The 16,221-nt window shown below is 38.7% G+C and overlaps 1 protein-coding gene across 1 annotated transcript in view; it reads right to left on the bottom strand.

The window, feature by feature from the left end:
- Window positions 1-16,221, bottom strand: part of cux2b (cut-like homeobox 2b) — a 97,531-nt gene that overhangs the window by 55,445 nt on the left and 25,865 nt on the right. The window contains exon 2 of the mRNA XM_060881455.1: window positions 1,379-1,489. Coding sequence (XP_060737438.1) covers window positions 1,379-1,489 — 111 coding nt within the window. The remainder of the gene's footprint in view (window positions 1-1,378; window positions 1,490-16,221) is intronic.

Below are 16,221 nucleotides of genomic sequence, written 5' to 3'. Positions count from 1 at the left end.
CATCCTCCTGGAAACAGTCGCAACAAGCATGCAGAAACGCGTGTTTGAAGTTATCAACAAGAACGGTGGGGCTACTCATTACTGAGTCTTTATTTGACACTATCAGTTGTCTTGTGGGTATTTTTGAGCTATGTTCTTAAACTTTTGATCAGCTGATGAACAGCCTGTTTGAATTTAAATGTTTTCAATAAATTGACAATCTCTGTTTTTTTTTTGCCTCTTGCTCCTTTTACCTTACAACCTGGTTATGATCCACAAGCGTGAAATGCAAATACTTGGAATGTTTCCCCGAGTCTTAAGATTTTGTTCAGGAGTGTACATGGTATAAATTCTTTTAAGAGCCTTTTGATTACATACATACATGAATTATAATCCTAAAACCTGCTTTAGAGATATTGGAAAGATATCACATACATGCAGATAAACAATCAATAAGCTACAATGGCAAATCACTTGATCACTTTTGCTATAGGTAAATTCTACAGGCATTGATTGATTTTAATGGCAAAAAAAATCCATCATTATATGACCTTGGTATATCTCAAGAGGTTTGGCTCGATAATCATTTTAGATATATTGAAACAATTGTTCAAGAAATAGTGGTGTAAAATGGGGTATATAAGGTTTTTTTTATCACTAAAGGCTGTTGTAATCTCCATCAGAGAAAAAATAGAATCAGTACTATACAAGCATTACACTCAAAAGAATGCCAATCCTGTAAATCCTGATTGTCACTGATGACATTTGTGTCAAGTGGTGTGCAAATTAGGCTTTGCCGTTTCAAGTCTGGAGAATTTGATGGAGGTTAATGTTGAAGCTTTAAACGTCTTTAAGCACAGTCAGGGGAAAAAGGTCTGTTAACAAGGAAAAATGTAAAATGTCAGTGCTTATATAATGAGAGGTGCGTGACATGTATTTTTTTTTCTTCCTCACCTTTACCTGAGAGGAATCAGTGTCTTCAGTAAAGAATAAAATTAGAGGAAATGGGGACTCAAAGGAGAGAGGCCAAAGGCTGAAAAACTATAATGGAAAATGGGAAATTTTGTACCATTTAGATGTCTGTCTAGTTGTATTTAAAAAGTTGTGCTTTGCCTATTTTGAGAAGTGAACAACTAGTTCATGTATTGTTCTAGGAGTTTATTTATGGATGGTCATTTGCAGTTACTGTAAATACGAACTTTCCCATCTTACAGAGGATACATAAACTCCATACACCTTCCCCACCGATTACTACATTCAGTGAATAAGTGTGGGGAAATGTGCAGTTTATGATGTTATGCACTAAAAGGAATTAAGAATCTGAAAATGGTCATTTAATACAGAGGAGACCAAATGCTACCACAAAAAAAAAAAGACAGACATACGGCCTCTAACTCACCTCAGGGACATTTTTCTTGAACTCTCGACTCAACTCAAGTACGTGCTTATGGGAGTGCTCGCTCTCTTCCTGTCGCCCAGCCAGTTGTGCTGCCACTGAATTTAGCTCCCTCTACAGAGACAGAGATAAACAGAGAGGGAGAGAGAGAGGGAGAGAGAGAGAGAGAGAGAGAGAGAGAGAGAGAGAGAGAGAGAGAGAGAGGTGCACATTAGAAAGCGCTGCCAACAGTTATAAACACAGCTTAGTGCGTACATAAATAAATATACACTGCTGAATATTAACAGTGTAATCCTTCATGATCTGATAGAAAGCAACTGCTTACCATAAGACCCAGGCCCATAAATAATTAAAGCAAAATAAATCCAATGCCTACAGTAGCAGAGGGCCTTTTAGATAATCAGTATCAGAAGTAATCAATACCTCTGCAACAGTCATAGGACTACAGCACAGGGAACACAGGAGAGAGAGAGAAGGGGGGGCATAGCTACCTCACGCATTGACCTCATGTCAATATGATCTGACTCATACAATGCCATCCAAAAATATTAGCCTTATACATGCACAGTAGACTAAACACACGTGCAAATATCATCTTTAAGGAATCAAGCAGTAATCCTCTTTCCTTCTACCCTGTCCAAACTCATCCAACTCTACGAATCTAATTGAAGTTTATGGAGACAATTCCTTATGGCATCCACCAAATCAAGCAGCCATGATCAATCATCCAATTTCTCCATCTGTTCTCTGTAAGCCAGCAGACCACTTTGTGTGCTCGATCTCTCTCTCTCTCTCTCTCTCTCTCTCTCTCTCTCTCTCTCTCTCTCTCAGCTGTTTCCACTCATATTGTCAAAGGCCTTTTGCTCAACCCCTGGTGAAGAATGAAAAAAACAGTCTGAAAAGAAAGAGGGAAGCATTTCAATTACCGTAGCAAAATCATACATGACATGGAAAATTAAATTCACTAGGTTTTAATTAATCTGCAATCTTACTTAAAAGCAATTTAGAAAATTATCTAAGGGGAGAAAAATCCTGAGGACAAAAAAATGGATGGTAGCTCTAGATTTGAGATAATGTGCTTAAGGACATTGCAAAAAATCTCTAATTCTTTCCACACTCGATTAAATTAGATTTTGTTACTAGCATTAAAGAGGGTCAATTTGTGTCCATTTTTCAACAACATTTGAGAATTCTTTTTTTTTCTGTTTTGTCAATGAATATGACCCATGTGATTTTATTTATTCAAAAGGTTTACGATGTCATTGCAGTTTGAAGTCGGATGCATATTTTCTAACTGCTAATCCTTTCTAACTAATAATTCCTGTACATTCGTTAACAATATTATCTTGGTCAGGTTGTGAATGGAACCTACAAACTGTGAATGGGGCTCATGCATACATATTTACACACCTACTAACTTCATAATGCTCTATAATCCTTATAATAAAGAGTCTTCCTATTTATTTAAAAAAAGAAAAAGTTGATCCTGAATAAAATATGATATACAGACATAACATATAAAACAGATGACACAAGATAAAAACAAGATGAAACCAATTCAGATTACACCAATACAAGCATTTATACAGTAAATACCTTTCAACTGTATGACAAAAACTTCTCTAAACATAAATACAGAAAGCAAAACCTTGCTAAAGTTTTGCTGGAAATTATTAAACTGAAAAAATAAACTGAAGCAGATTTGATTTAAGCCACGTGATGTTTTTTTTTCTTTTTTTTTTTTTCTTTTTTTTATCAAGGGTCATAAAGAAGAATTTTGCATCTTAATTGATTTTAATCTATATTAAATGTAAGCAGAATAAATAAGAACTTCATAATCAGTGTCAGGGTGAACGCAAAGCAGAGCAGCTACCAGCATGCAACTTGTTTCAAAGTGGTTTATTAATTTTATCTTATTTTACAGAAATTTTCCAACAATAATAATTTTGTTGCAGAACATCAAAAAAATAGGTTCCTCTTATTACTTACAGTCCATATAAATGATGTAGCCTAAATGAATGCAGTTGACCTGTGTGCAATGAAAGTGTGACATGGTCCCAGTATACAGTAAATACTCCTGGTGCTGGGGGGCTTTTTTTTCTAAGGCCTCTACAGAAAAAAATCCTAATCCCTTCTTGGTAGGTTTCTTAGGCAGATGTCAGGCCCTAATGCTTGCTGTTACATTAAGGGCTGGGGACAAAGCTGCCTATTACTGCCAATACACATTGTGTGATGTGTTGCATGATAGTTAAAGTTTTCCCTGCTTAGACAATCCCCACACGCAGGAATCCCAGCAGTGCACTCCTGCCTTCCTGTTAAGCTGAAATACTAATGAATGCTAATCAATGAACTGCTCAAAGTCCAAATATCTTAGAGCAATTTCAGTTCCTCAATCATGTCTGCAGCAATCATTTGATTTCATTGGATTTGTTTCTGGCACAGAAACCTTCTCAATCCAATATAAATAGAACATTTGTTTTTCAAAAGATTTACCCAAACCTCTATACAGCCACATAGAACACAGACACAAAGTTAACTTTGAATGTAGCAAAATAAAGCAATGAAATTGAAAATGGAAAAATGCAGATAACTGCAGTCAATGTTTTTCAACATTTGTAAAAAGGCAATCAGGAACTGCGTTTTCAGTACATGGCAGGCAGGCAGGTCAATAGCAAGGCCCTGTCATTAAGCCTGTGCCAGTCAAACATCCGGTGGTAATTGATGAATCTCCCCGTGGAAAGCACCATGGGGGAAGGAGGAGCCACTTGAGAGGCGGAGGCTAGCACATTCTACTGAGGCCAGCATGTGTCGTCCTGACTGATAGACAGCGTAATAGTGGGAACTGACTGGAAGAGGTAGTTACGCTCTACCATGACAGACCACCTCCACAGAGCAACCACTCCAAATATGCAAATCAGGAAACGAGAGAGAACAAAACACCACCGGGGCAGAGGATGTTAAGTGATGCTGAACACGGAATAGATACCACAAAATACCTCTAGCAGTGAATATGGTTTGTGCATTTGGAGAAACAAAAAAAGAAGTCATGTCTGTTACACCTTTAATAACTTCTAGTTTTAAAGAATACATCTGATATTGCATAAACGCTAGCAGAGTCGAAATAACCTTCAGGTGAGTGCACCTGAAGGTTATTTCGACTCTGCTAGCGTATTTGCAATATCAGATGTATTCTTGCCTGATAATATTTAATATTGATTGCCTCTAAAATATGTGGCATTAAAAGCTGATGACAACACAGAACAAGGGATGCACAAATAAATGGGGGAGGGGGAAAGACGGAGTGGGTGGCAGCAACAAAAAAAGGGAAAAAATGTAGATGGAGGTATTATTTTAGTATCCCATCTAATTGCAATCATAGGCAGATGTCTGAAAGTGTGACAGCATCAGCAGAATTACTGCTGAGAGAACAGAATCTTTGTCTAAAAATAATCAGACATTCGGGGCTCTGCTGTTTGTTATAATGGTAATCGATGCTGGAGGCTTTGAATTCCATCAATTTATAGATCCACTCTGTTCTGCCTAGTGACTACACTGCCTCCAAACCCCTGCTGCACAAACACACACACACACACACACACACAAAGAATTCAAATTCACACAAACAGGGTCATCAGCATCCATGTATGTAACCAAGTAAAAACCTAAATGTTTATCTCTGTCACACACATATACACACACATATGTATACACACAATCTGTGTATGTACACTTATACACAGAGATGCGTAATCTCATTTGTAAAGCATATTGCTGATACAAAAAGGAAGACCAACAAAGAAAAAAATAGTCACTAACACAACCAAACAAAGTGAAGTAAAGCAGATGGACAAGTGTGTGATGAAGATAAGTACAGTTGCTTTTCAAACGTTCCTTATCTCTACCATTTTTCTGTAAGGCAGAAGATTGTCCTTAGCCATTTCAGATTAGCCCCTCAGATGCCACATTTACGAGGGAGATCGATCAATAAATCAAATCCACACAATCAATAAAAATCCCAATTGCCACAGACTAGTCTGGCCCACATGTTATTGCTGGCACCACCCCCAGCCAGGCCTTTCAGCGTGTCTACAAAAAAGAAACATACAATTTTGGGATGCTGCAAGATAGGCTAGCTAGTGGTCAGTGGTAAGGTATCTTCCGTGCCTGACATAGGTGTGTATGTCTGACAAATCAAGCATGAAAACTGTGTGTGTGACTGTGCCACATAAACAATAACTGCTGTGGAGTGCAGTGATAACACAGAGGCCTTAAATATCAGTGTAGCCTTAAAAGCTAGCAATGGTACTTTAGAGAAAAACTACATAAAATAAAAACAGAAACAATGGTGAGCAAAAGTGCATTAAAAAAACGCTATATATTTATAACCCACTACTGCAATAAAGTAAAGTGGGTGGTACGGCAAAGACTGTTATCGCAAACGCACAATTACCTGTTAAACAAAATGCACTGAAGGGTGCACATAATACGCTAATGGTGCTATAGTGTGTAGATGTAGCAGGTACTGTCTCTGAAAATCTCATTTTGACACCCTTTCTAAAGCTGCCGGCAGAGCCTGGGAAATGATCCCGAATAATTAATCCCCAGTCAGTCAGTCAGCCTCTCCACAGACAGCACAGAGGATCTTAAAGAGGAGGAGCAGCACATGAGCGTTACAATCATCGGCAGAGGTGTGACTAGCGTTGTCACGCATTAGCCGTCATGCTGCACTTCTTTTAGGAGTTTTAGCACCTTGCATACTGCAATCCATCAACACCCCATCTAAAACACATAGCCCTCTTTTTCTCATGGTTTCATTAAGAAGTGTTTTAGAAACAGATGGAAAAAACACCATTTTTTCTTGCCACAGACAAAAACCACATGTGAAATTCTCTATGAAAACAAAGAGGGGTAAATGTGTTAAAAGTATACCAATACAATCAAGTTTAAAAAGTAGAATTATTAAAAATAAAACTGTGTATGTATTGTATAGATGCCACTTGTGTTGAAAACTATTCAAAATATATGACAATGTCTGGCATTAAGACATGTGCATCACTTTGTAAAATGACTTTGGTGTGCCTCTGCTAAAAAAAATTACTATATGAAAAAAACAGGTTACTTTGCAAAAACAGTTGAGAAACATAATAATACCAGTAACAAACAGACTATCAGGAAACAGTTAAAATTTTATTGCAAATGATTACATTATCAAAACGAATGACTACGTTACCAACATTATATTATATAAAAGTCTTTACTCTAATCAGTAACCTGTATTTAATGGAACTAGAAAGTAAAATGAAGTATAAAAGTATTTATTAATAATTGTAAACATAAACTGTTAATTGACATTCTTCCATAAGGTGCATGGTCTTAAACAAATTCAGCCGAATATCCTACAAAAATAATTCACAAATAAAAAAAATGTAAAAAAAGAGCGTGAGTTTGGAAGTGTATTTATGGAAGATGATTCTCAAATGCTTGAAAACTCAGTGGTTGCACTTGCACTCAATGTTGCAGCATGAGAGAGGCTAAAACCAGCGCTACTAAAGCAAGACTTCATAGATATGATACTGGATATATACTCTGGTGATGATCCACTAGATCTGTAATGTAGTCTGGCTGTTTTGGAGGCTGTTTGCTATTTGAAATATTACTCTGTGTTCAGGTTGGTTGATGGACTTGGGCAGTCAATAACATTTTGGCACTGTAGATGCTTGAATTTCGAAGCATTTGTTGGATATAAGTAGTTAAGATGCTTTCTGTACACTTCCAAATTCATCCTGCTGCTGTCAGTAGCCATAAAATCAAGAGAAACGAGTGAATCTTCTCTACTGGCAAGATATGTCCATACCATGTATCATTCCCCCCAAAAAAACTCTAATTCCTCCCTACATTGTCCTCATTTGTCTAGGATTTTTTAAATGTCTTTTGTAAACCAGGCTTTTCTGTTCTCCAGCTTTATTGCTATTTGGGTAAATTCAGCAGGGCAGGGGTTTCCTCCGGGTACTCCGGTTTCCTCCCCCGGTCCAAAGACATGCATGGTAGGTTGACTGGCATCTCTGGAAAATTGTCCGTAGTGTGTGATTGCGTGAGTGAATGAGAGTGTGTGTGTGCCCTGCGATGGGTTGGCACTCCGTCCAGGGTGTATCCTGAGATAGACACAGGCTCCCCGTGACCCGAGATAGTTCGGATAAGCAGTAGAAGATGAATGAATGAATGAATGAACAGTAGGGCACTTGAAGTTTTCCCATCACTGTAACACGACATTTACAGTGTTTTCTTCATGTCATGGATAAACGTATTGTCTTCTCGGGTCTGATACTGACCCTTTTTCCATACATCATAACCAGCTTTTTTGGTATCAACACCTTTTTTTTGGAGTCCAATAAACATTTGAAAACAACTAACGGCCTTTTGTTAGATCTCTTGTGCTGGATCTTTTGATGCAAAGACATGTAAGAGGGGTTAATATCATTAGATCTAATATAAAAATCCTTCAAAAGGTCTTGACTAAAAAACTGCTCTCCATTGAAACATTTCTAATCAATCAGACTAATTTCTAGTTGATGTGGTACTGAGTGGTAATAAACATTTCTGTTCAATTTATAGATAGATAAAAACTGCAAAAGTCAACCTGCTCATCCTGCTCAACATTCTGAAATTAAAGTAAATAACAAAAAAAAAATAACTTTAGTAAAACAACAAATCATCACCTGTCCTTGCCACCACTTCCTCATCCTCAGTTCAATCTTCTGTCACTTTTCTTTAATTTGAATTTTTCACAAATGACTCTCAGAAAACATTTATTTCACATAAATGTCCATTTCTTCTCATCACAATTAAAATGCAGTGTTACTTTCATGTTTGGTGATTACTCTTAGAATTTCTAATTACTTTTAATGCTTCGTGAGTTATTGATCACTGATTTCCTGGCAAAAGTTTAAACAACAGAGTAAATTCACATTAGATGAGAATGATATGGCACAGTGTTTCACACAGCAGCCAAGAACAGTACTTCAGTTTGCCACAATGAGTCCAACCGCACAAAGCTAAAACAAAGAAATTAATAAATGTCTTCTCAAAATTTATTACAGTGTAAATATAACCAGGGTAAGGAGAGGTATATAAATTGGGGCCACTGACATGACAATCCATAACAAACGGTGCCAAATCAAGAGCTTACCTCTGCAAAGGTGCAACTTCGATGTTGACGTTGGCCCAGTTTTGCAGGGCTATCAACAGAGGGGAGAAAAAACAAAACACTGAGCGATGGATAACACTGATAAACTGCCATTGTTTATTCTCTCTTAAGAAATATCAATGTGTTCTCAGGTGTGCTCCTTTTTTCCTGTTGTTTACATGGTTTCCTTTCCCCTCCACTGCTCCCTTGCTGATTGCAAGAGGAGATCAAAGCTTGCGTGCCAGAAGAATGTGAATATTTCAGGTGATGGGAGAGAGCCAAGTTCCACACCACCTGTGTCATTCTGAACCGGGACCAGCCCCTCACATTCACAACCTGAGCTCCAGCAGGCCCCTGAGGGCCCAGTGACACAATCCTAGACCACCTGTCAGACTCAGGTTGATTTTTTTCTTACTGATATGTGTGAAAAAGAATGTGCATGTGTGCATTGTAATTTTACTCATTTGAGGTAAAAATAAATGTATCTAGAGCGGTGAGACTGGGAACGTAACCTACATTGAGTATGTACAGTTTAAAATGGAGATGATGGACTCACTAGCAAGGTTATAGAACTCACAGAGGTACAGTCTGACAGAATAAAATCATGGATTTATTTTGGTTTACTGAACATCTTCAAATGCATTATATATGAAGGAGCATGTTCATATGAGTCATGGTCACTTTAAAAAGCTGTTAATATTTCAGTATTTTGTTTAGTTCACACAACTTGCAGTCGTATATACGTGCAAATATTTCCCTGCTGCATAGACGGTTTTGACAAAAAAAAAATTGCAAAATGTTCCATCTGGGATCTGATACAGAGTGTGTATCTATGTCTATGTGTGTGTGTATGTGTGTGTTTGTGTGTGTGTGTGTGGATGTGGATGTGCGTGTGTGTGTGTGTGTGTGTGTGTGTGTGTTTGTGTGTGTGTATGTGGAGGCACTTCACCATTTGAGCAGCCATCTCCTATTCCACAGCCAATAAAAAAAGTTATCCCGAGTGTTCACACCAATCTAAACACTGCTAGTCAACAGCTGTTGCCTACAGCTGGAGTATAGGTGGCTTTGAAAGAGAGAAACAGTGGAGTAAAGAGAAATAATGTGAGGCACTTGTGTGTACCTGTTGTGCTAACCGTGTAAAGGAGGGCTACCATTCAGTCGGTTTCCGGCATCATCTCTCAGATGAGCTGTAAAGTCTTTACATTCTAGAAAATTTCTTACATTCATCTGCATCAGGGTGCTCACTATACATTAGATGAATACATGGGAGGAAACGCAATCTATTTGATGCTAGACTGCACACATGTCCAAAACCCTTCCCTCAGTGCTGGAGCTTCATGCTGTTAACTTCCATCTCATATTCTGAGCAGGCAGGGGAAAGTGGGCAAGTGGTGGCAGCACCCTCCCTCTTCTCATAAATCACTCTTTAAACTGGCGACAAAAAGAAATCAACCTAAAAAAACACATGGCCCACTCAGTGTTGTGTTGAAACACATTTATTTATATTTACTCCAGGACATTCAATTGCTTTATGTATTGTACCCTTAATGTTAAATGCACGTATAAAAAGGCGTTGCAGAAGTCACCTTTTTTTATCAATAGTTGCTTGAATAAAGATTCCGAGGTAATCAGTGGGTCAGACTGTTAGTGAGCTCTGTGTAAATGTCAGCTCACTCATTACCAAAGCAAACCAACATGGCCAGAGAAACCATGATAGATGGGTGACCTAAGGAGGGCTTCTACACTGATTACGAAGCTCCCTCTCCATCCTCCATATTAATCAATCCATTTATCTCCCATGTATCAAAGCTGCTTGGATCATCCTGTCACATGTGGGCGATTAATCACATGCAGAAGGACAATATTTCTGGTCACTGTTTAACTGTTGGGGGCTTTTGGGGGATTCCCTTATATGTTTATATGTTCTATATAAAATCATTACTATAACATCTAGTGTGCGATCTTTAGACTACACTATCTAGCCTTCCTAATGGACTGAATGTGACCTTTAGAACAATCAGAAGATCATGAGTCTTGATAACTTAATTAGTTTTTGGGTGCAATTTATCAAGCTGTAAAATTAACTAGGTCTGTATCGGTCACACTATGAGGCAAACAACAAATGTGTATATGAAATGCAACAATGTAAACTGCTGTAATTTGTTCAGAGCTTCTCAGCAGAAGAACACGGTAGAAGCTGCTTTTTGCTCAGCCGTAAAATCGTCAGCGTATCGTGACATGAGCTGCCGCAGTCCAGCGACTCCCATCTGTACTATGCCATCTCAGAGGGAAAACAAAAAAAAGTGTACCAGCAGCGTAGCGACAGCAGCGAGCTGTCTCCATTCAGCCCAGCCATGCGATTCTCTCCTGGGCTCAACCAAATATTTTGGATGGCAGAGTAAAAAAAGCAGGAAGAATACTGGGAGAGAGTTTACACTGTCAATCCCACAGCCAGGGAAGAGCACCCAAGTGGGGTTCTGTGAAGTGTGAAACCCCGTCATCATTACCAGTCCTCCAGACAACTAAATCCATCATTAGAGCCGTTACACGCACAGATGAAAGTCCAATGCTGAAGCCAAATTGAGATAGCAACAGCACCTTGGGCACAAGAAGAAGGCACCGTGACAGCACAGAAAAGAACTCTAGTACAATTTGATGACAGAGGTTGTACTTTAAATATGTCTTTGTATGGCCACCCAGTCTGACCACCAACGGAGATCTTGTCGTGCTCATATCTATCTACTTCTCTCAGCTGTGCATGAAGGACATTAGGGATTTGGCCCTCTTTTGCTCCAACTGAAGTGACAGCACCACAGTGAGTGATAACGAGGGGTCAGAAGCTAAAAAAAGAAATTAAATTCAAACTAAATCAGGAGGCTTTTAGCAGCGTTATCTGAGACTTTCCACACATATCACAAGTTAATTGATCTCAAGCATCTCAGGAGCCCAAGTTCTCCTTTAGCCGTGCTTTCCTTCTCATGCAGATCTGCTGAAGTCCTATGTAATCAAAGCAGGAATATTCTCCTAGGGTTCAGTTATCTTATTGCTATGATATGAATCAATATACTTTGATCACTAAGCAGCTCTTAAGGCAGATCCAAAGTGAGGCATGCACAAGGATATTGGCCTCATTTTCCGAGCTGAGACAAAGAAAAGCATCCAAAACGGTAAACACGCCACAAAGAAAATTATTCTACAGTGCGATCCATTATTCATTTAAGATACATTTTTCATTTAGGAGAAGAGTGGAGGGGATGAGCAATGATGAATGCATTGCCCAGGATGCAATTTGTATGTAAAATAACAGAATATTAAAGAATATGTTTTAAGTGCAAATGTAGTTCAGTGCCATTTAAGGGGTGAAAAAATACAGTGAATTAGGAAGAACAGAGCCTGTGGCAATGCATTCTAAAAATCACTTAGTGGTACTCAGAGAGGCTAAGTAATGGGGCACAATAAGAGGCGTTCCAGGACACGGCACTCAGTCTCTCCATCATCAGATGGCCATAATTCAGAGAACAGATTTTCATTGATATATCATTTGGCAGGCGCAGTAAGTAAACCGAATAATAGCACATCAATGGAACCTCCTGAGGATCCTTTTCTTTTCTCTCTCTCTCTCTCTCTCTCTCTCTCTCTCTCTCTCTCCTACACATTCTCTTTCACCCACTCCTTATGTTCTTCTCTCTTACTGTCAAATGCGCAGAGTCTTTAGAATAACACATACACACATAAACCATGGCACACATTAACACTGAAAATATTTATATGAACTGTTTCTTTCTCTCTCCTATACACACACTTTTACCTGTTGGGCATCATCTCTAGACACACTTCTCATCAAGCTCACTAAGTTAACACTGCTTCAGATCAGTGATAAAGCATAGAGAGGATAAGAAGTAGAGAAAGTACATAAGTGATTCAGCCTCAGTAGAGCAAAGGAAAAGGCTTTAAAAAAGAAAGTCTTGTGAACATTGACCTACAAAACAGAGACATGACCCAGCACTCCATTAAACTACTATTCAAAATGTCTAACTGTATACTTTCAGCATGTAGGTCTACTCTATACCTCTTTTAGTATCTACCCATTATGCACAAAATAAATTTCTAGGCTCTACACATCTATTTCTGAACCTTGATATTTAAGTGATCCAAACAGATTTGTTTCGTTTAAAGAGGTGGGAAGCAACATAGGCCTTTATGTACTTTAGTGAAAGTCAGAACAGGCTGGAGTTCATGCCCGGTTGTTAGTTTTCCATCGTATTGTTCACTGAAATCACACACGTCTTCACAAGAAGTATAGCAAGACCTTATTTTTCCCTGCTCCCTGTACCAAAATTCCCTGACATTAAGTCATTAGCCCTGATGACAGGACTGGAGCATTCCACTGAAAGCATAGTGGGGTGGGTGGCAAAATAAATTTGGGTTGGCCCAATCAATACCCCCAAGGGCTCAGACAGGGAGTGTGACACTTCAGGGTTTATTATATGTGTAACTTTTTTTGTGGTGCTTATTTTTTAATGTGGAAGTGACCTAGTTGGGCAAAACCACACAGGGCCACCCCTGCGCTTGCTCACTTCATGTACTGTTCTGGAGCACAATACCCAATATGAACTTGTTGAGGGAGGAAGACAAACACACAGGTGATGGGGTCTAAAGGCATTCATTTCCCCCTCCATATGTGGAGGAATGGCTCTTCTGGAAAAATTAGACCATGGTGTGTGTGTGTGTGTGTGTGTGTGTGTGTGTGTGTGTTTGTACACTTCAATGGTAATGATAAGTGACTGGTCAATGTAATGAGGCAGAGGAGAAAGCAGTTTGTGGTGGTCAGACAAAAGTCTACTCGAACAAATGCGTGAGAAGGTGTTACCCATGAAAATACCTGTCAGATCATCTCAGCCCACTGTGGGCAGCAAAATCAGCCTAATCCAACTGGCATGTAAATGTATTTCAGCTGTCTACTGTGAAGAGCCAGAGAAAGAACAAGGAATGAATGGTTCAGGAAAGAGTAAAGAAGGAAAGAAAGAAGGAAATTAGATCCATGGTGTATAGCCCTCACTAGTTCCTTGACAGGTATGTTCTGGCTCAAAGGAAATGGCTAATCTTTACATCTCTCATGCTCCAGTAAAGCAGCATCAAGGCTGGAGGTGGAGTCTCCTCTGAAATGCACACACATTCACCAGTTGCAAATCCATATGAATTCCCTTTGTTCTCTTTGATATATTTTCTGTGTTAATGAGCACAGTCCAGATAAATGTTTTCTTTGGCCATTTACAATTTTTTTTACTTAGATCCTGAATCCACAGTTAATGCTTTCAAGGTCCGCTAATGGTCAACTGTACCATCTGAGTGAAGCATCTTGGCCTTCCAGAAGGCCTGGCATGAATTTTTCTCATGAAATGGTCCCATTCAATGGAAAAATCAAAGAGGTGATGTTTAATTAAGCTGCTGGCAAATCAGAGGCACAACCCTACCCTGCTCCTGAAGATGCATCTTCAGTAAGCTTTAGCTGTGCCTAGCTGGACAACATCGTGGGCACCGCAACATCACTGCCAATATTTTTTTATGCAGCCACACTATAACCCTAGTGAAGTCAATCTAATAATAACTAGACAGAGCAGCCAAACCCACACTAATATGGATAGATTTTAAAGAAGTGTTAAGCACTTCTGCACTAAAACCTTTGTAAAGTGGGTGTGATATTCTTTGAAAACAGATGACAGACCCATGATTGTTATGTGATTGTCCAAATGTCCAAATCAAAAAAAATTCCAGGGAGTAAAACAAAGTATTTCGTATTCACTGTGGCAGAACCTGCATGTTCCACATCAAATCAAACAAGAAAAGAGCAAAAACAGAACAAAGAGATTTCCTGATCCAGGTAGTGTGCTCAATCTGTGTATGCTGTGTATGTACAGGAGTCTCTGTGTCATCTCTGTACAAGAGGATCAAAAGTTTTATAAAAAGTAAAACAGTTGAAAAAAAATATATAGGACAAAAATATGTCCTCGGTCAAAAGTCAGAGGTCCTTTACAAATTCTGGGAACCCATATGACTGAATGTTTGCACATTATATTCAGTGATTGGGACAAAAAATGCAGGTCATTATTACAGTATGGAAGGAGGTATGGGAGATAAGGCACAGGAGCCAGTCAGTGGCTGCTTACAAGACCAGCTAGCAAAAGCAAACTTAACTCTTGGCAGCCACTCAATAGAACATGCTGCTTCATCCTGAAGCAAAATAAAAATATGGGTCTGCACACTCAATGCCTTTCATCATCCCAGTGAATAAACCAGCTTGAAGAAACCAACTCAAAGCAGTGCTCGTTTACCTGCTCTCACACTTTTCTAGTGAATAGAAAATATGAAGAATAAGGACATGTATCACCCCTATCCACTTAACTTAGTATTGTTATGAGTGTAAAAGAGACCTCACTCATCAAAAAAGAACTGTAATGCTAGTAATAAATTCTGGGTAAAAAAGTCAGTGTCAATACAGGAAAGAAAAGGTTGTGTAGGCTATTTATAGTATGCACATCTCTAAGTCAAACTCAAAAGAATGCACTTGTTTCTTCTGTGTCCGGTGACTTAAATCCCACAAGAAAGTGTGACACCGAGAGAAACTTCAGGTAATAAAAAGAAATTCAAACTATTCCAGTAAAATCCCAGACATGATGGCAGAGCGTGAGAGAGAGGAGAGATTTATCCCTTCACGGCCTTTTGACACTAAATTAAACTGTTGGGTCCATTCCCTGTGCCAGCTAGTTATCTTTCCAGGCTAATTTAACACTATAATTTACATTCCATATAAAATATGTCCCGATATGGCGCTGTCATGGCAGTACATCATTTTCAGCGAGTGCGCCGGTTTCAGCGAAAAGGACAGAATTAGATCATATTCATGATGCAATTAAACACTTCAGTGGGAATCAATGTAAAACTGATGAGCCCTGAAAACAATGCATATGGCTGAGAACATTAGAACACATTACCTTCCCCTGGATCCCCTCCACAGACGCAATTTAAACCCCTCCACTAACACTCTTGGCTGCCATCACCACCGCCTCATAACACGCAGCCATAATAAATGAATTTTTCACAAAATTATTCAACTACTAAATTGCCCATGGTAACTGAATATCAGATGAAAGTGATGTGAATTATTAAGTAGAGATACTGTTTGTTCTCATCCAGAGTATAATAATCACCCAAATGGGGAAAAGAGAATAAGAGAGAGAGAAGTGCAATGGGAATGTTTTATAATAAATACTGCCATTGATGTAGAGTCAAGGAGAAGCTAGTCTGCAGCCTTGGTTGCCTGCTGAGATGATGGCATCGACCATTTCCCAACGGGAGGAAATGGGGGTTTTCTTATGGTTTCTACTATGAGTAAATTACTCAGCTGAACCAAGTTGTATTTGTATGATCCTGGATAAACTATTTCATAATCCCATGCCATTTATTGTGCAAAATATTTATAAAATACACAAAACGTTGTGAGGCATACTATACACTGCAATTTTATCAAAATGCCAAAAAACATCTTGATACTAGTAGTATTGCAATCTTGTATTTTTTAATTTACCTCAAAACGCTGAAAAGCAAGAAGCACAATTTAATTTATAGACGCATGTGACTCTTCATACAGTGCTTTATGTATTTC

This window comes from Tachysurus vachellii, chromosome 11 (assembly GCF_030014155.1).
Source record: "Tachysurus vachellii isolate PV-2020 chromosome 11, HZAU_Pvac_v1, whole genome shotgun sequence".
Classification (NCBI taxonomy): domain Eukaryota; kingdom Metazoa; phylum Chordata; class Actinopteri; order Siluriformes; family Bagridae; genus Tachysurus; species Tachysurus vachellii.
Note: the sequence above shows the minus strand (reverse complement) of the source record. Positions and strands in the feature narration are given on the sequence as shown.